Source organism: Stegodyphus dumicola, chromosome 9, assembly GCF_044657685.1.
Source record: "Stegodyphus dumicola isolate Sdum_Otavi_A_Nest chromosome 9, ASM4465768v1".
Classification (NCBI taxonomy): domain Eukaryota; kingdom Metazoa; phylum Arthropoda; class Arachnida; order Araneae; family Eresidae; genus Stegodyphus; species Stegodyphus dumicola.
Window position 1 is genome coordinate 108,775,059 of NC_140776.1, and position 25,544 is coordinate 108,800,602.

The 25,544-nt window shown below is 32.0% G+C and overlaps 1 protein-coding gene across 5 annotated transcripts in view; it reads right to left on the minus strand.

Moving 5' to 3' along the window:
- LOC118186827 (beta-1,3-glucosyltransferase) overlaps positions 1–25,544 on the minus strand; it is a 68,467-nt gene that overhangs the window by 9,529 nt on the left and 33,394 nt on the right. For 3 of the 5 annotated variants that reach the window (XM_035356989.2, XM_035356988.2, XM_035356987.2), the window contains 4 exons: positions 13,671–13,740; positions 13,343–13,553; positions 7,688–7,810; positions 318–459 (listed from right to left, as the gene is read on the minus strand). In XM_035356989.2, the coding sequence (XP_035212880.1) occupies positions 318–459; positions 7,688–7,810; positions 13,343–13,553; positions 13,671–13,740 (546 nt within the window). The other 2 variants (XR_004757843.2, XM_085823888.1) reach the window with 2 other exon arrangements.

Consider the following 25,544-nt stretch of genomic DNA (forward strand, 5'->3'; position numbering starts at 1 on the left):
TAGTTCAAGCTACAAAGGTCTCTGAGTACCGTCAGTTTAAAAAAAAAAACACCCTGTATATATATATATATGCACACACATAAACATACTTACATACACTTTTCAGATCTCACAGGATCATGGACTACTGTTTAAATTTTATCATAAGTAAATTTCACTTCCTAAATCATACACACTTATAGCATAACATTCTCTTTTGCCTGTTTTGTTTTTAAATCAAGCTCTAGTTCCAAATTTCTTAAAATTTTATTACATAAGTTTTTTGCTTCTATAATTTTCATTTACCTGATAATTCAAATTTAATAATAGGTACTTACTTGATGAAAATGTGAAGAATGAATGACAGGAATATTTAATTTTTTTAAGCATATGCCTATAATCATATCATCTGGAGAATCAATGGATGGACACTGACAAGTTTCAATCAATTTTTTAACAGTGGGTGCTGAGAAAACCATTCTAGAAAAATTTCAAATATTACTAAGAAGTTTAATAATGCATAATATGTGTATAATTTAAAATATTCCATTTATTATCAATTCATATTTCACATATGGCGTTTAACTAATCTGTAATTTGGTTTCATCCCACCAAAATTATGAGACATAACAAAAACGCTTAAAAACCAAAACAAAATTCACTTAAAATAGCAAAAAATAAATAAAAAAATCTAATAAGGCTAATTTAATTTTTATTAAAGCTTCCCAAAATTAAAAAGTGACATAAGCACGATTTTTAATACATATAAAAAATTTCTTAAGAATTTCAGACACCATTCAAACTAGCACATAAGAAGCAACTGTATCTCCTCTAAGATTTGAAGCACATTTTTTCCAGTTACCAGATGAATGTGCCAACCATATACACAGTTAAAGCAGGCAGGGGAGAGTGCAAAACTTCATCATAGAACAAGATAAGTAATTATATAACTTTAGTTGGTTAGTACCATTTGATTATAGCTTTTTAAGTACAGATTCAAAGAGACCTACTACATTGATAATTAAACTGGTATAGGGGATACTCAATCTTATCGATTTGTCAGTTGCTGCAACTCACTTTCTTATAATAAATATAGTACGGTAGTAGACATTTATCTATTAAATGCTTTCTGAGAAGAAGAAATTATTTTGGTTCTCTTACAGTACAGAGGGTTTTCATAAATTTTTGTAAAGATTTTGATTTTCTCCATGAATTTAAATTTTAATTTTAAAATACAAATGTGACTGGCATCCAATTGGAATAAGGCTTAATTATCGTCTGCAACATTAAGAATGTTATTTTCTTTAAAGTGTTGCTGAAAAATAAACAAGGGATCAAAGATTATACTGCTGTACTGTCCGAAGAGAAGTACTCTTATTCAATTATTAAAAAAAGATGTGAAAAGCATGTTTTTAATATTTTTTCTTGTAAAATAAGTGACATAATTAATATGAAAGGAAAGAAATGTCAAGTTTACATCTGACTGAGAAAAAGGCAAGAAATGCTTACCCAACAAAGGTACATACGGATCTTATTAAATCTAAAGTTGCATCTCATGCTTTAAAGGAAATTCAGCCACCCCCAAAAGCTATTTCAAAATATTTAAATATATTTGTAGGAACTGTGAAAAAAATTATAAAAATCTGACTTAAAAGCTAATCATAACAAAAAAAACATGATGTTCATCATCAAATGCTGAAATATGTTTCTCAGCGTAAGACTATGTGCAGATTGTTATATGAAAATTATCTGGCAGGTGAAAAATGGAAATATATAGTTACAATTGATAAGGCTTGGATATACTGATTGATATAGCTGTATTCAATAGAAAAAATATCAATTAACTGCCAAAAAATAGAAGAAAATGACTTAATATGTTGGTTCAGAGAAAATAAGGAAAGTTTTTCTAAAGGTTTCATGGGTATTACTGTATTCTCTTATAGCAGAAAATTTATAATAAGGAAAGTAGAAAAAATGTCAAAATGGATTCGGATTACTGTCAGAAATATGTTTTAAAGCCTATTTTTAAAGAAGAAATTCTATCTCTTTATCCAAACAATCTTCACTATGTTAAGTTCCATCAGGATAAGACTCCAAGCCATACCTCTAAATCTATTGCTCTATTTTTTTTTTAAATGAGAAATGAAACTGGAATTGAAGCTATTTCCTTTAAATGCATCCCACCCAAGTCCCCTGGTGTGCCACCTATGGATTACTGTACATTTGGACTTTTAAAAACATGCTCTTTATAAGCGGAATCCTAAAACACTGGATGGACTCTGGAAGATTGTGAAGGAGGAGTGAAATAAAATCAACCTTGATGTTTTAAGAAAGGGATTTTTATCTTGGAAATTAAGAAGTAATATAATAGTTCAACAAAATGACTATCAGAGTGAAAATATTAGAAAATAAAATTCTAAGGTTTGTTTATATATAAAGCTTTGCAAAATCATTACAGAAATATGTGAAGACCCTCTGTAGTTCAAGGATCTTTAGAATACTTACTGCTTATACTGTTTGTATAATGCTTATCAGTGCCAGCTGCCGCTGCCATATTGTTGAGCTCAGGTTCAAATATCAGAGAAGACATAGATGTTAGCATATGTAAGGTGTCTTTGCATCATGGAGGCACTTAAAATAGCATTGAGTCGAAAGTTTCCTTGAGAGATTACTTACTTGATGTTGATGCACGACTTGTTGATGTTTTAAATATTGGGGAAGAGAAGTAGAAGATTCTTTGATTGCATCTTCCAGGATGTTCTCCATGAACAATGGGACACAGAAAGGCACAGCAATACTATCATCAACAAGATGTACAAGGCCTTGGCAAGATGATGACAGGCAGGATCTTGACCCCCCAGCAGAGTGGTCAGTGATGTTGGTTGCCATATTGCTGAGCCCAATTTTGTATCTAGGAGGAGGCATGGATGTTTGAAAGTGTATAGTGTCTGCATGTCATGGGAACACTTAAAATACTGGTGAGCTGAGTGTTCTCAGAAAATCTAGTGATAGAAGAAGATAGTATAGGGGATCTTCGCATTCATCCTCCATCAAAACAAGAATAGAGCTGTACAATTAGTGCAATCGGACTATACCAGTATGACCAGTGAGAAATTATGATGTCTCACCCTCTTCTTCCTATTCTGTCTTCCTCTTGGCCATGATTAAATTGAAGACCTAATCTGAGTAGAATGCCTCAAAGATCAGGAGCAAAGTAATAATAATAAAAAAAGAAAGTCTGAAAGGTTTCAGATTTTAAATTATATCCAAAGGGGTGTTTTTTTAACATTTCGTGTGCTACCTTTATTTTTTAAATATGTTCTTCGCACTTAAACCATAAAATTCGGTTCAAGAGCAATATCGCAAAATAATTTTAAATTGGGCATATCTTTAGAATTTCTGATGCACAGTCTTATGCGCTGGAGATAAAGTTTTTTCTATACAACACTGCCATTTCTCGCTTTGAAATCATTTAGTTTTTTAATCAAAAATTCGTTGAAGTGTTACAAAATATGAAATCGATAATAAAACAAATTTCAAATTCAAATTAGGGCTTCCACATGCCCATATTCTATGGAAGGTTATGTTAGTCAAATTTTGATGGCTCTAGGTACCGTTGTTTTATCACCATGCAAGAAACATACTGTTTCAAAACGAATATATGTATTTCGAATGCATATATTTATTAAACTGTAGGACATATGAATATGAAACTTTACACACACGAACCTCTCTAGTTCAGATTACAGATATTCAATCTGTCCTCCATCAGCGACACGAACAATATCACATCAATACTCAAATTCCTCCCATACTCGGGCAAGCATGTCCATCGTCACTGATGTTATGACAGTACAGATCTGGTTCTTCACCTCTTCCAGATTCTGTCGAAGTGGTGGTACATAAACAGTCTTTAATGAAACCCCACATGAAGAAGTCACAGGGTGTAAAATCCAGTGACCGTGGAGGCCAGTTGAGACATGCTAAGTCGCCAGCTATTTGACGACCAATCCAACGGTTCGGTAGTTTCATTCAGATAATCACGCACATAGCGACACCAGTGAGGGGCTACCCCATCTTGTTGAAAACAGCCTCGGAAACAACCAGTTTTGTAACATAGTGAGATACTGCAGACCTTTAACCATGTTTTCATCAAAGAAGAATGGGCCATAAACAGATGATCGGGATATCGCACAAAACACATACATATCCTGTATTTACAAACTCTCGATATCATTTACGAATGTTTCACCCATTCGGAGGATCACTTTGGTACCTCAACTTGAAACATCTTTGCACTGTAATCACGGAATTGCACTTGAGAACTCGAGAACACAAAATGATTTCTTCTGTGGAGTAGCCATTTTAAACATGTGATGGTTATCATGCAAAACAGAAGACAACTGACATCTAACGGTTATTAATATAACTGACATCTAGCAGCTATTAATATAAACTAGACTATGTATTTGTTGTGCTAATAGCCAAACCAAGGCGCAATGACCGATAGTTTGGACAAAATAACACTTTGTAATACGTACATTCTTTTTGAAACATGTATATACATTTATGCAGATTCTTCATTATTTATTTCTTCAGATATAATACAGGGCGATAATATTTGGTGGCCACGATTTGAAAAGTGATACAGCCTTTTAAAGGTTTCAATGTGAAATCGCAAAACAAAAATAGTCCTTCAGGGCAAATTGTCCCTTTGGACTAAAAATTATTTATTCAATTAAAAAATTGCAAAGATAACAATAGAGTTATTGCAGAATCAAAAGGCACTCACAGTTAAAATGAAAGTTGACATACTAAAAACAATCTTAAACATTAATAAGTTAGCAGCTTTTGTACACTAGAGCTCTTGAGGATATTAATTGATACAAGTAGCATAAATGTCAAACTGAATAACGAAATTAAAATCACATGTCAATTTATACTGTTTCTAATCACGTTTATGTAGTTCCATTAGTTTTATTCAAGCTCTTGTGAACAGCACACTCATTTTGTCAGCTGGAATTTAAATGTATCTTATTTTACCATTTCTTTGCCTTCTCCTATTCAACTAATCTCTATTTATCCTTCATTCTGAATTTAGCAGCAATTATAACACAGTAACAGTTTCCATCAGTAGTCCTGATGGCAAATGAATTATTTTTTTCTTAAGAATGGTTGTCCAAAATTGTACCTGTAAGTTTTTTGTCTTTTGTTGTTGGTCAAACAGTGATTTCTATTGCTTTTCTAATTTTTGGATACTTTTATGAGAATACTTACTTTATTCCAGCTTAACTTCATTCCAGTCTGTGCTAAGTGTGAGTGATTGTTTATGTATTTAATTAAAACGAGCTGTTGTAGTTAATGCTTGTTTTATTGCTTACACAGCTGTATCTTATGATTGTGAAGAAAAACTGCCATGTTAGCAAATGCTAGAAACTGCCGTACAACAAATGCCACTCTGTCGGATATGGTGGTTAATTGATGGTGACTGCCACCTCATTGGGTTCCGGTTCGAATCTCAGAGAAGGCATGAGTGTTTGTAATTGTTCATCATCTTTTTTTGTAGGCATACTATCAGTTACCTCTGTAATGCAGCTTCAGAAACAGAGATGAGATGGCTAAATGACTGATAGATTTAGCCTTTTCTGATGAATGTATTCTTATATTTAATACATCCAATAAAAATTCGCCATAAAAAAACTAGCAATTCTGGTCAGTATTATGAATCTTCTGTTGGTTTTAAAAAGATCAGACTTTTGGAGCATCATCAGAAATTTTTCAAACTGTTGGATATTCAATATGTTTTCATTATCACTTGACAATTTCTAAAATAATTAAGCCTGGGTGGGTTAATATCTTAAAAAAGTCCTTTCAGCAGAAGCTTGCTGATGCATTTTATGATTTTCTACCAAGTTTATAGTAAAATTTTAAACAAATATGCATTTCTTCCATATCATTCATTTTCATACATAATAAAATAACAAACAGCTCAAAAGGAAACCAAAATGTTGTTGACAATGAATTTCACTTTGCAATATTAGAAACAGGTGAGACTCCAAGAACAGACAACAAAAGCAGCCATCTTGAGTGTTGATTTTCAGAAGCCAAGTTGTTTTCATGAGTAACAATCTGCTGCTGGAGTGGCAGGGGGTAAAATATTAAAATACTAAGATGTTAAAGATGCCATGAAGCAGACTTTTGAACACTCCTGAAAATGAAGCATCATTTCTTTATAATCTTGCAGAATTAGATAGAAGTTCATTAATGAAAAATCGCAAAAATTTGCAATATGCCAAGTCCAAATGATAATTGATAATATAGCAAGATATTAACGCTATAGAAATTACCATCAAATTATGCAACTGCCAAGATCTCATTTCTGGCATGGCAAAATTATCAAAAGAAGTTATTCCTGAATCTCCCTAAGAGAGCTCATTCTAATTATGGGGTGGCATTTAAGAAGTTTCCCCTCACCCTATTCTGGTGTTAGCAATCACAGCAGAAGGACATTTTTTCAGCTGGTATTGTTAATGTTATTTGAAGTTACGTTTATGCAAAGAACAGTTGAATTATCTTACATATCTATCATAAAACGATATAGCAAAAGAGTTACAAAACAATGACATCACTGACAAAGTCACCTTGCAAAAGACACATGCAGTTCATTTATAATAAATTGCAAATATTAAAAGTGTTGTATCTTAAATTAACTAGATAAAGGTATATTTTGTGTTGAAATATCAATGTATTTAATTTATTTAGGGAAACCAACTACACTGATTGCCAAAATATTGGAGCTGGTCTTGCTTAGAAAAGGTACATACAGCGTTATTGAGTAAATAGAAAATGTTAATTGTTATTAAGGATCCCACTGTTTTGCAAACTTTTGGGTAAATTCCCACAGTCGATTTAACTTACACACAACAAATTGAACAATACAAGGCACTACTATGTTTGCATAACTGTCAACTTTGCAATATGAAAAATTGTGGGTTCTTGCATAAAAAACTGAGTTTCCATGATGTTTTCAAACTGTGTGGCAATGTGATTTCAAAAGAACTTTAGACTGACTAATTTAAATTTACTTTATAATGCATGATTTACATTACTAAAATATATTAATATTTAATTAGATATTCTAAAATTCATATTCTTTATTCATTTAATTAGATATTCTAAAATTCATATTCAGACTATAAACATAGTCTGAATCATCATAAAAGTTTCTACAAATGTTTATAGTAGATTAAGACAATTCAAATAAAACAAAATTTAACAAGAAAAGTTATGGTGAAAATCACTAGTGATGGGAGGCAATGGAATTAACACCATTTAAGTATCATTAATAAATTTTATTTATTGTTAGGAAGCATTTTCCATAAAAAGGGTAAAAATTTAAAAACCAGAAAATTAGGTAATTTACTGGGAAACTGGAAGTTGTGATAAAAAAAAAAAAAAAAGAAGAAGAAGAAGAAGATTTGATAGCAATGTATTCAATTCATTCAACAAAAAGACAACATCAAATCATTTACTTACTTTGATAATAACCCTGTTTATAAATTCATAACAATGCTTAAAGTAGATAAGTTTCATAATCAGTCAAAAATGTAGAAAGAGAGAAAATCACTTTCATTTAATAAAAAATTTAGAATAAGTAGTTATTTTAAAAAGAAAATAAAGCCTCAGGGCAAAAGCAAAATTTACTTACCCTGCACCTCCAGTGAGGTAATCATAACCTAAACCATTTGTTACACTATAACCATATCTTTCACCCAGAGCCACCTTTTCAGAAGGGTGGTAGCAAGTTAATAACTTCTTCAGCCTATGAAAGCTGTAATGTAATACTCATCATGTCAAATTTGTCAAAGTAATGCAGCTCTGTAAATGAAATTTTAATACTATTACAACTGAAGTAAAGGTAAGAAAACAATATAATGAAACTTTTAATTCATTTTACCACTGCTATGAATTTTGGGAAAAAAAAAAAAAAAGTTGTTTGTAAGACCATTCAAACATAATTATTCTGTCTCCTATTCTGATTATTCAACATGACTATTCTGTTTCCAAGCAATTTTGTAATACAGAATAATTCATGAATGCTTATAATATGTGCTCATTTTTGGATATAAACAAATAAAATTTTTATTTTCAGAAAGCATGACAAATTGCAACCCCATAAAAAAGTCATCAATTTGTTAGCGACTTTGTGAATTGATGAACAACACTTGTTCAGCTGTTATAGGTATTCATAGACTTCATAGATACTGTTCTGCTCATAAATAATAGTAAATAGTAGAAGCATTTTATAAGAAAAATATATAAAAAAGAACCATCTATAAGGTCTTTATTTGCATTTTTGCAGCTGATGGGTACTGTTAAGAAAAAAAAAAAAGGTTAATATAAAACCTGCAAATCCACATGCATTCAAACATATGTGTTATACGAGCAGGCATGAGCTTCCTATTGTCGCATGTATGCTCGAAAATATGCTAAAGACATAACAATTCCACCATGTGTCAAAACAGGGGTGTGGATAATCAGAAAGTTCCTTAAATTTTTAATAAAAATACACTATGCTCATATCACATTTTAAGTGAAAAGTAAATTAATTTTATTACTGAAGATAATAAACATTTTCTGAACAAGCTTTAAAATTGTTTTTTATAATACATAAAAGTCGTAAATTTCTGCAATTTTGTACATGCAATTTTGTCATTTTAGACAAAATTTTAACTTTTGTATGCACATTTCACAGCCTTTAAAAATTAATTTTCAGATTGTAGGGTTAACATGCATTAAGAATTTTTGTTCATGACACTAAATCCCAAGCTAAACACATCTGGTATCTGGTTTAAATTCCAAACATTAAGCAAGCTTTGTTAAAAATGGCAAGAAATAGGGATTGAGTCTTAACAATTACAGATATTTTTTTAACTTTAAAAATGGGAAATATGTCAAATATTAAAGGATTGTGTTAAAGAAGAGAAAAATTTTCTTTTAATAAATATAAAATTTCAATTCTAGCACTTAAGTTATTTAATTCATATGTACACGTGTAGATTATAGCAGCAGAATTAAGATGAGGGAAACCTTACTTTCTTTTTTTTTTGTAAACAGTTTATTTATTTATTTATTCTCTCATCTGAACACATACTTCGTCAGTGGATGTATAAAATAATAATATTAATATATAAATGTATAAAATAAAATGTTAATATATTTCAATACATTTTTACAAAAGAAGTTTTCAGTTCATCAAAAAAGTGCCTTATTCTTTATCTCCTTTTCTCTCCTTATCCTTCCTGTCCTACCTTTTTTTCTCTCTATTACATTTTTGATTTATAGTGAACATTATTTTTTAATATAACTGCAAATAAAAACTTTAATAGTTTTTTGTTTAGTACATTTGCATTAAATAATTCTAGTATGAGTATGTTTTGGATAGTATGAGCATGTTTTGGATATGTATTTATGCACAAACGATCCAGATTTAATGCAAAAATTAGAAATCGAAAAATCTGAACAAAGCTTAGAAAAGCATGACTTATCATGCATAAAAAAATTCTCTAATCTATGCAGTTTTTAGTCCTAAGGAGTGCAGATTATCGCTATTCTACTATCAAAGGTCTTCAAAACATTTTTTACCTCTAAATAAGTGTAGAGATGTTCATAAAAATTAATAATTAGATACAATAAAAGACCTAAAATTCACAGAGCTTGGGACATAAAGCTGGTGAGATTAAGAGTTCAATTTTGTGGTTTTGGGGTCATCAATTAAAAATCATTAGATTCAGAATAAAAAATGAGCAATTTCATCAAATTTTCTTTTTGATGAAATTGCTCATTAAATATGACATTTTCTTTGATATATGTAAGAATATATTTAGTTTCTTAACAAATGTTGGTTATAGCAAAACATGTTAGTAAAATATCCAGAAAGAAGGGGTACATTCTACCCTGTTGTTAGAGATTAGTTTAAATTGCATAGTTTTATAGAAATTCGATGATATAAATTAACAAAATTGAATGTATTTTTTCACTCATTATTAGAATTAAATGCTCATCAAAGTATTAATCATAGTAACGCTCACGCACTTACTTCCCTTTTTTTTTTTACTAATTTGTACTTTATTTATCATACAAAAATGAAGAGGAGAGAATTATAAAAATAGTTTAATTTTCAAAGGACAAATTATAATGAAAATATAATGCATGAAATGTATTCAGGGATAAACTACTGGCACCTATCACAATATTTTTTATTTTAAAAAAAAAAATCTACATTCCAATAAAATTACACAGTAATATTATCATTACCAATATCTAATGCCTTCATTTCTATTTCCTAAATCTTTAACCTCATCTGCTCTTTTTGCTGTAAACTGCTACTCCCTAAGCTTGAAATCATTTAATGCAGCTGGTCTTCTACAACTTGCAAACAGTTACTATCATCACCATCATCATCTTCATCAGCATTTTGTTTGTCTTCCCATGAGCAATGATCTTCAGAACAATCAAAAGCATTATACCGTAATTTAAAAGTCAAACAACAAAAATCAGCATTAATTTTCAAATTTTCACAGGACTAGTTTCGATGGTTTTACCAAACCATCACCCTCAGCTGCAAAAGTGCAAATGAACAAGATAAGATATAGTGATTAGATAAGATAAGAAAGACTGGGCAGGACTAAACAAAATTTAGTTTCATTTTATTCCTATGTTTTCCCTGCTCTTTAAGTTTGCTCCTCCAAACTGTCTCTTGATGAAGAACTGAATTATTTAAAAGCAGTTGCTATTGACAGAGGTTTTTCACCCAACATTATTAATCAAGCAGTTAAAAAATTCTCATCTCAACACACCAAAAGGCCCACTTTTGTTTTAGGAGATTAAAAGAATTCTGTAGCTATAAAGTTGCACGTATTTTACAGAAATTTAACTTTCGGGTCGTTTATTCTCCCATCAATAAAATTCTGAGTTCCATACTCAAGGACCCCATTCCGGAATTGAATTCCTGGGGTATTTACAGGATTCCTTGCTAGTGTAGTTTAATTTACATTGGTCAAACTAAGAGAGCCTTACAATTTTGCATCAAGGAACATGAGGCATATGCTAGAAAAAAGGAAACACAGAAGTCTGCTGTTGCCCAACATTGTTGGACCGAAAATCACTGCAGCAAAAATTATTCAAAACAACATCTTCCATTGGTGAATTAGATTTTCTAGAGCCATTTCGCACTCAAAAAAATCTTTCTGTTCTAGTTAATGATCCTAATTCCAATCCATCTTTGCCTTCAGCCTTTAAAGAAATTATGTTTTAGTTCTTGTTTCATCAACAGATGGTGCCAGTAGCTTAACTCCTGTTCAGTCTTTCTTATCTTATTTAATCACTATATCTTATCTTGTTCATTTGCACTTTTGCAGCTGAGGATGATGGTTCGGTAAAACCATTGAAACTAATCCTGTGAAAATTTGAAAATGTAATGCTGATTTTCATTGTTTAACTTCTAAATTAACATTTGTTCGGTGTGTTATTGTATCTTAATTATGTATCTTACTTTCTTGAAGATCTCCATTATTATTACTTCATCATTCAGAGCCCTTGCACTCAAAATCCACAAACAAATCAATTAATGAGATGAAAACAATAATTATACAGATGAATCCCTTTGAAACTTGCACAAGCTCGTTTTTTGAACGCTCTGAGAGAGGGGAAAATTATGTGACTACTTAAAAAATGTCATATCTTCTGGTGAAATGTTAAAGGAAAAATATGTGAGTAAATAGAATATTTTTTATTAATATGTACTTAAATAATTATTCAGTTAACATATATTTTTTTAATTTATCAAAAGCAATTTAATGAATTAGCAAATATTACAAACTAATACTACATTTTAAATATTTTTATTAGGTTTGATCAATTATTGCTATTTTCATTTGGTTTCCAGTAGCTTTTGCTATCAGCAGGGCAGAAAGCTAACAGCATTAAAATAAAAAGCATTATGTTATTTTTAAAGGAAGGTTGAAATAGCAACTTATAAAAGGACTCATGAGAATACATGTCAGAGCATAATTTCACTTGATATCTTCATTACTGCACTGATTTCCATTCAGCCATGCAAATTTTTATTGCTCTATTCCCATGGTTTTCACTATTTATCCGATTTCTCCAATTTTCACAACAAAATAATTATCAAATTAAGTATGAATATCTGAATAATTTTACACATTTGTTATAAAATACAGTGCAAAAAGCAAGAATGTTATAAAAATTTGATTCATATTACTATTTACTAAAGTAAATGACAGAAAAATATGTATTATATATGCATCTAAAGCATTCAAAATGTAGACAGGACTTTTGAAGGGAATGCCAAATTTTGGAGAAAGTGTTCATTCTGAAAAAGGATCTTATTGGAAACTGGATATTAAAGGTGGATAACCTAAAACATTTATGATGCACCAAATGTTAAAGAATCTTAAAACAGTACCTCAGTACATATCATTCACAACAAATATTATTCCTTTCGAATTTCAAAATAAAATGGTAAAGCTTAGAATTAAACAGGCTTGGGAAAAAAAATGATTTATTAAAATAGTTATTTATAATGATGTGATTCAGATGTATACCATCTGAATGTGCCATTTCAGCACACATATTCCAGTATGAAAATCTATTTATTCCTACTTGTCTTTATATTTCTGCCAGATATTTTTAAATCACTCTGTTTCAATTCTCAATAGCAATACTATTAGAAGTCACGTGCTCATAAGTTCTCCTTAATAACTGTGCCAGATAAACAGAAAGAAACTGACAATTTAATTAGATAACATCTTGAACAGGAAGATAAACACAAACAACGCAAATTCTCCATAAAATACAATGAATATTGCAGACAACCAAAATCATTCAAATAGCAGAGTATAAAACACTATAAAAATCCAAGCAGTGATGTAAAATGGCATAAAACATCTAGCAGAGCTTGATACAGATTCTGGGGAAATAACTAAATGACTAACTGTGCTCCAGTGCAGCCAATGGTTATCCAAGCAGTGTGTAAAATTGCTCCAAAGGCTTTGAAAATGTATTTTCTGGAAACTTTCAGAAGGTTGCCAAATGTTGCAAAGGGGCATCAGGAAATTTCCTGCATACATCTCAGATTCTAATCAAAATAACTTTGCAATTCAAAAATTTGACTGATTCAGAATACCAAGATCTACAAAATTCGATTAAAAAATAAATAATAAAATTATTACATAAAATGCACTAAATACATAATAACATTTCAAAAATAGATAAAATTCAAATACTATCAAATAAGCACAAACGTTTCTATAAGCATACAATAATATCTTTTTCTTACTTCAGTAGCGTATCATCATCGACAATGACCAACCATTTAAAAGGCACCCTGTTCACTATGTAAAATCTCATGATAGCTAATGTTTTCTCGCAGTGGCCATTTGGGACATTTTTAACATTCAACTGTATTGTGGGAATAGAATCATCATTCACATCACTGAATATGTTGAGATGATCAACATCAGGTGCCCAAGTACTTTTCATAATTTTCACTATTGAAAAATTATTAAATACAGTTAAAAATTAGCATGGAAATACAGTTTTAAAATGTCTTTGATTAATTCAATAAAATGCCTTAAGAGAAAAAGGAAACAGCAATATAATGATACCTCTGTCTGCATGAAATTTGTGACATGTCTTTACAGCCACATGCACTTTTTCTGAAGAAACTTCCTGACCCTTAAAATAAGACAATCAGTCTATATTAGTATTCATCTAATTAGAACAATAATGACACAACAAATAAAAGGCAATACTGTACATCCGTGTTTATTTTTACCTTTTTTTTACTAATTTTATTGTAGGATAACTGAGAGGGGAGGAAGTTAAATGAATCTTTAATTTACAAAGAACATAGTTGCAATAAAAATATAACAAATGAAAAGTGGTCATTAATAAGCTCACAATGTTATTTCTTTAAAGGAAACCTACATTACAGTGAGAACATATAGTAATATTAAAAATCGCAGTATGTAATAAGATATCTTCAATTCAACTATAACTTGAATCTCATTCTTATTGTTGTGCCTGCCACTCATTAGAGAAGGTGAATATGCAGCTGACTCGGTGAAACTGCATAATGAATATCAGTTTGTGTTTACCTAAAAAAAAGGCCTATTCTCACAACTCCAGATAACACGAATTTTTTCCCCTAAGATGGACATACTAATAAAGTTTGAGTGCATGTACAGAATGATCAAAAAGTCATCCCCATCACAGTAAACAAGTAAATTTTGCTGGTTTAAGGTACAAACTATAAAATACATAATACTTATTCTTAATGTTTACTATTTTGCATTGTACAAATGCAGCATCAAACCAGAGTAACATATGCTTAAAATGGCAACTCTGTACAGTATTGTGTGTGCTCTTTTTACAATCTTTGCGGCCATTTTGTGAAACACCTGTACATTGTTATTGTCAAAATGTTTCTTTTTAAGTCCTCCAGTGTATCTGGATTATTTTTATGGACTCATATGTACCAGCATATTTTAAGATACCCCCCAACAAGGGAAAAAAATTCTGTGGATGACAATTTTGTGAATGTGAAGACTATAATAGTCCTTTTGAAATAATACACAGTGCCAAAAAAACCCACATAAGAAAGGTATGGTTTTATTGCATGGTACCATTTTACCACAGCTAACATCAACATTCATCAATTCAGGTAGCATAATAAACTCCGTAATGATGTCTTTTGTTGTTTACTGTGGTTTCAAACACAAACACTGTTTCAATAATATTCTCACAACAGTTTAACGGAATTCTTGCAATAGGTGACCTACTCCCATCTAGTAACCTAGCACGTTTGAAATATCAAAACCACAAAACCAAGACACTAACAGTATTATCACACTAAACCACATGAACAGCAGCAGCATTGTTGTGACCGATGATCGTGGTTTCTTTCTGCCTGCTATTTGGCATCATTAATAAATTAGCCTAGCATTTTTTAAAATATTTTTATTCACAGTAACACAATACAATAACTATATTTTACATACACAACTCACACATCTCTTATTAAGATTTTCTTTCTTTTTATATCATTCAGCATGTTCCTCATAACTCATTTTTCTGTTTTTCTCCGCATCTCACTGGCAATGGCATCCTTTACTGTCCACAGAGGGCACTAGTAGGTAACACCTTCTCATTCAAATGGGTATTCAATCAGTGTATTTAAAAACATACTTTACCTGAAATCAACTAAATGAACAACATCTAAAAAGATATTTTTAAAAACATGAATCATATTTGAATACAAATGTAGATATTTAAAACATAAGATTTCAGTTTTGGATAATATATAACCTAAAAGGAAAATGTTTCTAGCAAATTTTTCATAAATGCTTATCTTCCAAATGAGTAGCTGGTAGTTGACTTAAGAGGATTTGCACTTAAATTGCTTTTACCGTGGTAAGTGATGCTTATGTTATAATTTTCAAGCTAGGGACCATCTCTGAAGTTGAGCATTTTGAGGTAAGCAATTTTTCAGATAAGCTGGTGGGTTGTGGTCACTCACTATTTGGACTTGCAATCTGTCAGTTTCAAACTTTTTAGAGAGAATATACACTTCTTTTTCTATACTAGCAAATTTTTCTTGGAATTATGTCAACTTCTTGTTCTCAAAAACAACTGGTCACTCAATTTTATCTTCATCAGTTTGAGAATAGATCCAAATAGCTAAATTAGAAACATCTATGAAGATAGTAAAAGAAGTTTGAAAATTTGGAGCAACACCATCAGCAGCTTCACAAATATCTTGTTTGAGTTTCTTTAAAACATTGATGTCCTTTTTGTCCACTTGACATTACAAGAAACTTTGTCATTACAAGAAACATTGCATCAGAGCAACACCTATTTTCCCTTCCTTCCCAACACAAATATAAACATCTGACGGATGTAATGTTCTGACAAATGGTGACCTTGACTAAAAATAGATCACTCATAAAGACCGCGATTCTTTCGTTAACTATTTTGAGCGAAAATACTCGGTCGAAAATTTTGCTTAAAGTATGAGATTGATTATTATAAACAAAATGATTGTTGAAGGCAAATTTTTTTTACAGAAATAATCTTCATAATATTCCCTACACAAAATCATCTGCTGGTATAAAATATTAGTTATATTTAAATAGACATTTATTTTGACTGTTGCGTGAACGCAACACCAGCGGCTAATGGGTTAATGAGGAGATATGGAAGGCTTGAATGCCATTCTTGCTCAGGGCCTGTATGACATTCATAGAAACTGATGGATGGAAAATTGATGTTGCCTGCCCAGAGAGCTACCTTCTTTAAAGCGAAGGACTCAGCTTGGAAAACCGAGGTGTGGTCGCTAAGTCTGAACCGTGCTGAGTGAATTTCTGTATTGTTGTGGAAAGCGGCATAGGCAGCACCTAATTGCTCTGAAACTTTAGAGCCATCAGAAAAGATTTCTACGTCCTCTCCTTTTGGTAGACGTTTAAGCCATTTTAGATGTTTCGTGAGAGCTGGTTGGACGGAAGTATAGTGGCATTGTGGTGCTAAGGAGCGCTATCTATGAATGAGGAGTGATCGAGCTAGAAGGAGACTTTAAAATGAACTAACCTGTAAGTGCCACATTCAATTTTTGCTTTGAGATCTGGGGGGAGAATCCCTGCTAGGATTTGAAGAACTGCTGTGGATGTGGTAGTGAAACATTTAGCGATTTTGAGAAGGGTGATGCGTTGAATTTGGAGTAGCTTCTAACAAACCCTTACCGTGCCAGTCATCCAGATGAGGGGAGCCATAAAGGATCATCCTTTTAATGCCTCACACATAGAGTTCTTTCAAAAGTTTCCCTTTTAAGTTCTATTTATTTGTGACGATGCAGTTTAAGCTATTAATAAGATTGCAGGTTTTATCTCATATCACCGTTAAGTGCGGCACCCAGGTGAGCTTTTTATCAAGTAAGAATCCTAGGTATTTTAAAGTATCTTCCTTTTTCAGTGCTCAGCCCTGCCATTTTATACGGGGTGGGCTATTTATAAGTTTATTACCCTTTGGAAAGGTGATCATTTTTGTCTTATCAATGCTGAATTTCAGCTCGAGTTTGAGGCTCCATTCAGTGATATGATCTAATGCCTTTTTTTGCTTTGTCTTCTATTTTGGTACAATTAACTTCTTGAATGATTAGGATAAAGTAATCGGTACAGATTTGTGGGTTTCCTATGAAATCTAGATCTAGTGCAGGATTCGAAATGAGATTTCACAACTTTGGGCCAATGCTGGACCCTTGGAGGGGGGGTCGCCTCTGTCGTAGTCATGGGTGACACTAACCTCTTTTTGCTGATATATGACTACAATTGTGAAGATTGACTATGATCCGAAAGAGATTCTTAGGGCACTGAAGATGTTTGAGTTGGTCCTTGAGGGCTGGCTACCAGAGTTTGCTGAAGGCCAAGACCTCATCTCAGAAGATAAAACACGTGTGGAGACCTCGCTGCTTGTTATGGTGTATTGCTCTTGTACATTGTAAAGAGCGACGATGGTGCTCTTTCCCTTTATGAAGCTGTATTGCACTTTGTTCATGAGGTGGTTTTTCTCCGGGTGAAAACTGAGATGGTTGGTTATTAGTTTGTCTAGGGCTTTTCCCCAGGGTGAGAGGAGACAGATAGATCTACATGTGTTTGGATACTTATGCATTTGGATATCTACATGCGTTTGGATATCTTTGCCCTCTTTCTTGAAAAGAACAAGCCCGGCATTCTTCCAGGCATCGGGAAAGTAGCCTTTTTGAAGGCATGCATTAGAGATATGTTAGTTGGTATTAGTTTGCGATTCTCAACTCTTTGGTGAAGTCTATATTGAGTTTATCTAAGACTGGGGATTTGCCCTTCGGGTAGTTTCCATCATCTTTCGAATTTCTGTGGTAGTGAAGGGAGGATCGTTTGGAGTGTTTGGAGGGCTGCTTGCTGATTTCCTTATCTCCCTGTGACATTGGGTGTCTTTGTCTTGAGTAACATTGGGAAAATGATATTTAAGAATTTCTCTAATAGTGTCTTCATCTGAAGTTGTGGTTGTCCCCATCTGGTTTGAGCTTAGTTGTAGGGGTCTTAGGCTTTTGCCCTTAATGATATCATAGTAGGACCCAAACGGGGAACAGATCTGAAGATCTTCCCAGAATGTATCCCAAAAGACTCTTTTGGCTTCTAAGATCTTATGTCTATAAATAGCTTGTTCCTTTTTGTAGATGACTCTGTTTTTGTTGTATATGTCTCCTGAGGTGCCACATAGGGCTGATACCGTTTATCTCGTAATTGTGAGTTCCTGATTCCACCATGGGTTGCTTCTATAATGTTCGTTGTTCTTATTTGAATTAAAGACTTTTTTAGTGTGCTTATAATTTTCATGGATGAGTTTCATGGTGATCTCTATGTACTTATTTATTTCTGTGACGGTATGTAGTAGTGAAACTGCAGAATATTGTCCTGCGAGTTTTTGCCTGAATGTTATCCAATCTATATGAATTAGTTTCGTTTTGTTGTTGGTTTTGCTCGGTAAGTCTACATTATTGATGTCATATTGGATGTAGTTATGGTCATCTAGGTTTGCTTCCACCTGGACCTTCCATTTTGAAATCTTGATTGGATTTTCTTTCCAAAATAAAGTGAGATCGACCCACGAGGACCTCTACTTGTGGCTGATAGTAGTTCACAGATCTTCAGACCCCTTGGGTCTGGCTGGTTGGGACTTGGAATTGTATGTTTTCCATTAAAGTCTCTGCTAATTATAACTGCGATAGAATCATTTGTTATTATTAACTTCTCTAGCAAGGACAATGTAGGCTCAATTTCCTACAATGAAGAGCAGTAAACAATCAGGAAAGGGTTGTTTCTTTTCATTCGCACTGCTGTGATGTTATCTGTGCTACGGACCTCTAGGCAGGGAGTGCCTGGTTCGTAAGTATGATTGCTGTTTTGGCGTTTTGTGTTGCGTAGAATTTTCTGAATCTTGTGGGGAGTTCTTGTAGATGATTGTTTCTTACATAGGGTTCCTGTGGGTATACTATTTTTATATCTTTATTTTGTTCTAAATGTTCTCTGAAGTATGTAGTTGCACTCCGAGAGTCCTATAGGTTTATTTCGAGAACTTGGATTTTACTCATAATTTATTCTTTCTTTGTATTTTTGTAACTTTCTTAAGTAGCATGCACATTTTCTGTCACGATTGTCGTGATGGGTATTTAACCCTACATTAAATTTCACATTGATTTTGTGACAGTTTACAAAGATTGGAGATTCCTTTTTGCAATCTTTTTTCTGATTGTCCTCAGATCTACAACATGTACCCCTCACATTTTCTGTACACTTTTTGGCGGAGTGGTATTATCATAGGCATTTGTAACATTGCATAATTTGGAGGAATTCTCTAACATTATTTCTGGTCCACTGGATGTTTAGTTTCTTATTTCCCATTACTGTTTTGAAAGAAGTGGCGTTAATAGAGGCTAACCAGTGTTTCCCAAACCTTCCTTTCATTGAAAAGAGAATTTCAATATTTGTGTTTTCCAGATCTTTATTCTGGGTAACTAGTTTTTCTTGTAGTTCCTGCTTGTCTAGATCTTTATAAACATTATATATAACTATCTTAGGGTTTATTTTCTGTGGTCATTTGATCTCAACTATGGTTTTTAACTGTTTATTTTCCCGAATGGCCTCTTCTAATAACTCCTCTTTTTCGCTGACTTCTATTAAAACCCCTCCCTTCTTAACATTCTTAACCACTCTGATGCCTACTTTGATTTTTGCAGGGTCTATGTATTTCACTATTTTGTCTTGCACTTTGTCAGGTGTTAGTTCCTTATTGGGATAGACAATGGTAACGTGTTTGTTATTGTTTTGAGTTCTTGCTCTAGAAGTAGAATGTCCTCTTTTTGCTATGCTGGTTTTTCCGTTGCTACTATCCTTTTACATAGTCCTCAATATTTTTGGTCTGCTCAAGCTGACCTTCTAGTTTGGCTATCCTACAGTTTTTATCCATAATACGGTTAAGAACTTTCAGAAAGTAATCATTGATGTTTTTTGGATATTTCATATGTGGCTAATAAACTGTCATGTCTCTAGCACTTCTTGTACACTATCAGTGTCACCTGTTGTCGGAATGTCCTTATTTGGCACTTGTGAAATGACCTGCTTTGCTGAAGAAATGTTCTCATTTGGCATCTGTGAAATGTCCTGCTCTGTTGGTGAAGCGGTGGCTGTCTGCTTTTTGCTGTGCATTCTCTTTGGTTCCATATTATTACGACGTACCATGTTGCTTTGTGTCTGTACTTCTCAAGATAATGAGTATATTATATTAATAGAAATATCAAGGATTTAACTAAATATAAGTTTAGTTGCCAATTGCATCTATTATCTAGTTTAATTTATAATTATTAAATATAATTATTGTTAAGATAACATTTATATTTTATTCTTAAACCAGTTAAATATTTATTGCATGTGCTTTTAAGCTGAAACCATGTCATGCGCTTTATAAACAATGACTTCTATTATACAGTACAAAGTCTTTAATCCGGACCTCAAAACTACAAACTTTCTGCACATGCGCATAATACATTTACGCATGCGCATTTAATGTATAACAGATGGTATAAGCTAGGCGAAAATTATCTAATTATCTATTAATCTGCAACATTAACTTTCAGTTAATGAGTCGGATCCAATTAGAAGATTAATTAGAAGATCAATTAGAAGATCCATTTAGAAGATTAATGTTTCAGTTAATAAGCCGGATTCAATTAGAAGATTAAGGAACAACGCAATCTGCAACATTAACTGCTTGCAGATTGTGTTGTTCCTTAATCTTCTAATTGGATCCGGCTTATTATTTTTTGCAGACTGTTAGAGCAATTTTATAAAAAGTAAGCTTGAACTTTCGATTATGTCAAAAAGAGTTTCCGATCCTGGAGCACCCAAAGGATCTACAAAGAGAAAGCATGTTTCGATGTCCATCAAATAAAAAGTGGAATTGCTGCAAAAAATATATAAAGGCACATCCTTTGTTTCTCTAAGCATTTCGAAATCTGTTTATCAATTTCACGCCACTCTGTGGGGGGGGGGACATCGCAGCGCGCAATGAACTGGAAGTTGATCTGTCAGCACTATCCTCATCTTCAGGGCAAATGTTTTTATTTTATTCTGCTTATAATTCCTTACTAAACGTAGTATTTCATCTCGATGTACTCAATCTTTGATATGATTTAAATCAAGTTCCTCGTCATTATAAATATCACGAATACACATTAAATAGTTTTCTGGTTGTAATTTTCTAATTTCGACTATGTGTAATGTATGCTTTACACATGCGCGCATTGAAAGAAATATTTAGTAAAGTAAACAAATAAATATGAAGCTTTTTTTTTTTTTTTTTTTTTGTAAATTTTGATACCCTTTAGATCATAATTGCTCTTTATTTCATAAATTACAGTTTCATATTTATAATTTTATAATTTCTGCATGCCATCTTACCAGATTTAAATTGATGATCTATAATCCAGAAAAAAAACCCTAATCCGGAATCTCCGAAGTCCCGACGAGTCCATATTAAAGACTGTGTACTGTATTTTAAATGAAAATTTATCTATAAAAATTAACAAAAATTATTATAACTTTAGTTATTATAAATAACTTACATGACTAAATAGAGAATTTTTTTTTTCTATAAGTATGTTATAAAATTATTATATTTCAGTGCACCAATTACCATTACATTGATTATCTTTTCACAATTGTAGCACTCCTGCAAACCAAGCTGTCAAATTTAAAATTCTGTCTCTTTAATAATTCCTTCAAGAAGCTTCTAACCACTCTGAAAATTATTCTGCTGTAATTCTCTAGCAATAAGCTTACTTTTGATGCAAAATTATCTCACAAAAACCCTTTTTAATGCACTTAAAACTTAACCATTTAAGAGCTGAAAAAATTGCATATATCACAGTCCTCAGACCAAGATAAAATCTCTTATTTTAGGTATGTCAGTTCTACATATTTGCAATAAAGCATCACAAGTTGCTGTAGCTGATATATTCTTAAGATATACAGCTTCAGGCCATCTTGCACATTGGTCTATCACACACAATACATGTTTAAATCCTCTACTACTTGAGTCTATTGGATCAATGTACTCAACACTGATGATTTGAAAAGGCTCATCAGGTTAAATTACTGGAGTTATGGCAATTTCATTGGATGGTTTTTTTTTTTAGCTTGTAGCTGACATGAAACACAAGCACCACAAAAATTTTGAACACCTTTTTTTCATACTTGGCCAACAGAAAGAATAGCTTAATTGCTCTAAAGCTTCCTTTTCATGCAAATGTTTACTCCACACGCTAGAAAGTATGATCTCTAATAACAGCCGCCCAGACAGTATAGTGGTTAGGGAAGCCTGACTGTGATGCCGAAGGGCCTCAGTTCAGGTCATGGAGAAGGTGTGGATTTAATTGTCTGTGCCTTCATAGGAGACAAAGGTGGCCCACCTATTAGGTGTCTCCATAATAAAGACACCTGGCCTTAGGAGTGGCCGATGCCGACAGAGAAAGTGCCCGCCATTGGGGGGGGGAGATTTCTAATAACTGAGTTCTGCGATCATGCGAAACAAATCATTGACAAACAGGTTCACATAAAATTTTATCTTTATGATAAACAAAGTCATTTTCGATAAACAAATTATCCATTAGAGCCACTTTTGACATCTTGCCAACATTTAAATAGTGTCTTATTGTTCTTTTCCTGAAAATGAAATTTACATGAATCCAAAATAACATTATCCTTCACATTACTGTCATTAATATTTGTTGAATTATTTACAGAGCAACCATTGATACCATGCATGAGTATTTTAATATCTTTTATAGTATTAGACATCATGTTAGTCTAACAAGAACTAACAAAAATATCTTCATGAATCCATTGTATTTCATCAACATTCAGACCTTTAAATGAAATCAGTTTATTATAGGCAATAAAACTTAATAGTAAATCATGTGCTAGATTATCAACTGTAGCACACATAACTGTAAGAGGTGTTTACACAGTAGTTGGTTGTGAACTCATGCCTAAACTTACATTTATTAAAGGTGCATTAAGCTTCTTTCCAAAAGCAGATTTTAAAATTACACTTCCACATGCTTTCTTATAATAATCTGGTACGACAATACACTTTATAATGTTGATCTGTGTGACAGACTTAAGGACAGCTTTTAACACTTATTTATCCCATTATATTTATTTATTATATTCTACTTGTACTGTAATAAAAGAATCAAAATGACTGTTAATTTTGTTAGACCTATCCTTTAAACTTATGAAAGCAGCAGTTGATATATTTGCTGTCAATAAATGATTTTTTTTATTTGTTTTTGTTTTGTTTTACTACACTTATCAATTTCCACATTTTGCTTTCCAGAATTACATAAAGATGTATGATGAAGTTTACTGTCTAATTTACAATAGAATTTTACTCTGCAATCTTTCACTATATGCCTCTTGCCAAATAATTTGTAACACTGGATCTGTCCTTTTAATTTTTCTCTTTTGAAGTGTACGTCGATATCCGAGCAATTTCTTGTTCTGTGGCTTAATAATTCACAAAATAAACATGTTTTAGACATCAACAAGATGCTGAAAGGCTTTTTATTAGTCAGTTGTGTATATTCACACTGCTGCTGTTAACAATCTACATCAGTTCGTGACGACTTGTTAGGGCTACACCAAAACTTTTGATTTTGTGTAATCGTCCTACATCTACATTGAACACGTTTGCTCTCTTCTGAGCTCACAATTCATTTTTGAAGAATTATAGAAATTAATTTACATTGAAACATACCTCATCATCATTCATATGACTATTTTCTAATCCCAGATCTGCTGAAATCATTCTGAATGAAACTGGAATCAATGTATTGTTATCCGTTTGGGATAACATTTATATTTACGAGTTTTTGCATATGTGCATTTGCGATAACATTGCATCTTCCAAAATTTCACAAACTTCAAATTTGTATTGTTGCATCATAATTTCCTTTAGATGTTGGAAAACCTATAATATTGGCAACAGTCCACTTAAGTAGGATTTTAAGTAATTAAATTTTTCTACTTTCAAAAGGGTAATATTGTTATGTATCATGATTTTAAATGAATTTCAAAAACTTATTCATTGATTGGCATCACCATAAAATTTAGAGATCTCTAATGCAAGAAGGTGAACTTGACAATTTTCACTCTTGTATTCATTTTACCTAACATTCAAGTTTGTTTTGTGTTCTAGACTAGATTTTAAATATTTGTTTATTCTAGATTTACATAAAATCATTTTATCCTAAAATTATTTTTTCATTATAATTCATAGAACTTTTAATCTCCATTTTAAATTTCTTTTCATCAGCTATCAAAGATACAATTTCATCCAAATTATACATTTCTTATTCTTTTCCAATTAAGAATATTCTAATAAATTTTCATTCAGTATCACTATTATTTTTTATAACGTCATTTACCTTGTTTATAATGTTAGCTATTCACGCTCTGAAAGCTTCATGCTTCTTGAGTGTTTTCATTTTATCTATTTTAACATACACAATGTAAAATACATAACTTTAGAAGTCCTTGTACACTTTATAATCCAACTCAAAGATAAGATTAACCCTTTTTTCACATGATAAATAAAACTTGATATTTCTTGCTTCTTTTACCTTTATTATGCCATTATTCTATTTCACTTTTCTGAAACCAATTTGTTGTGACCAATGATTGTGGGTTCTTTTTGTCTCTTATTTGGCATCATTAATAAAATAAACTTGTATTCTTTAAAATGCTTTTATTCATTATAACACAATATAATAATTGTATTTCACATACAATACTCACATCTCTAATTAAGATTTTCTTTTCTTAAAAAAAATTCAGTGCGTTCTGCATAACCCATTTTTCTGTTCTCTGCATCTCGCTGGCTCTGGCAGCTTCACTATTTATAGAGGGCGCTAGTGCCTCACAAGCACATAAATAGATAAACAAATAAATAAAAACTACACATAGTTACATTTATTATATTACCAGATTAATGTATTAAACTATACACTGTAACCAAAGCAAACAGGACCTACTGCTTTCCTCAATGGTCATCGCTATACTTTAAACACATTAAAAACAGTTTAAGCAATCTTATTTGGCATTTGTTACTTGAAGCAGTCTTATTCCACATTTGTCATCAGTCATTTTACTGCTAGAATAAGATATAAAAGACACATTAGCCACCCTATTTTTCATTCACACAAACACTGTCTTTGATGTCTCTTAACAAGACTAGAGATTTGTTCCCATTGTTGACAAATCATCACAATACAGCAAGGTGGCATAGACATTCCATTGTCTAAGTTCTGACACCAGAGCAGGATCAATAAAATTCATCTGATGATTTACTGTTACTAGGATAGATTATGTGACTCACACTCATAACCA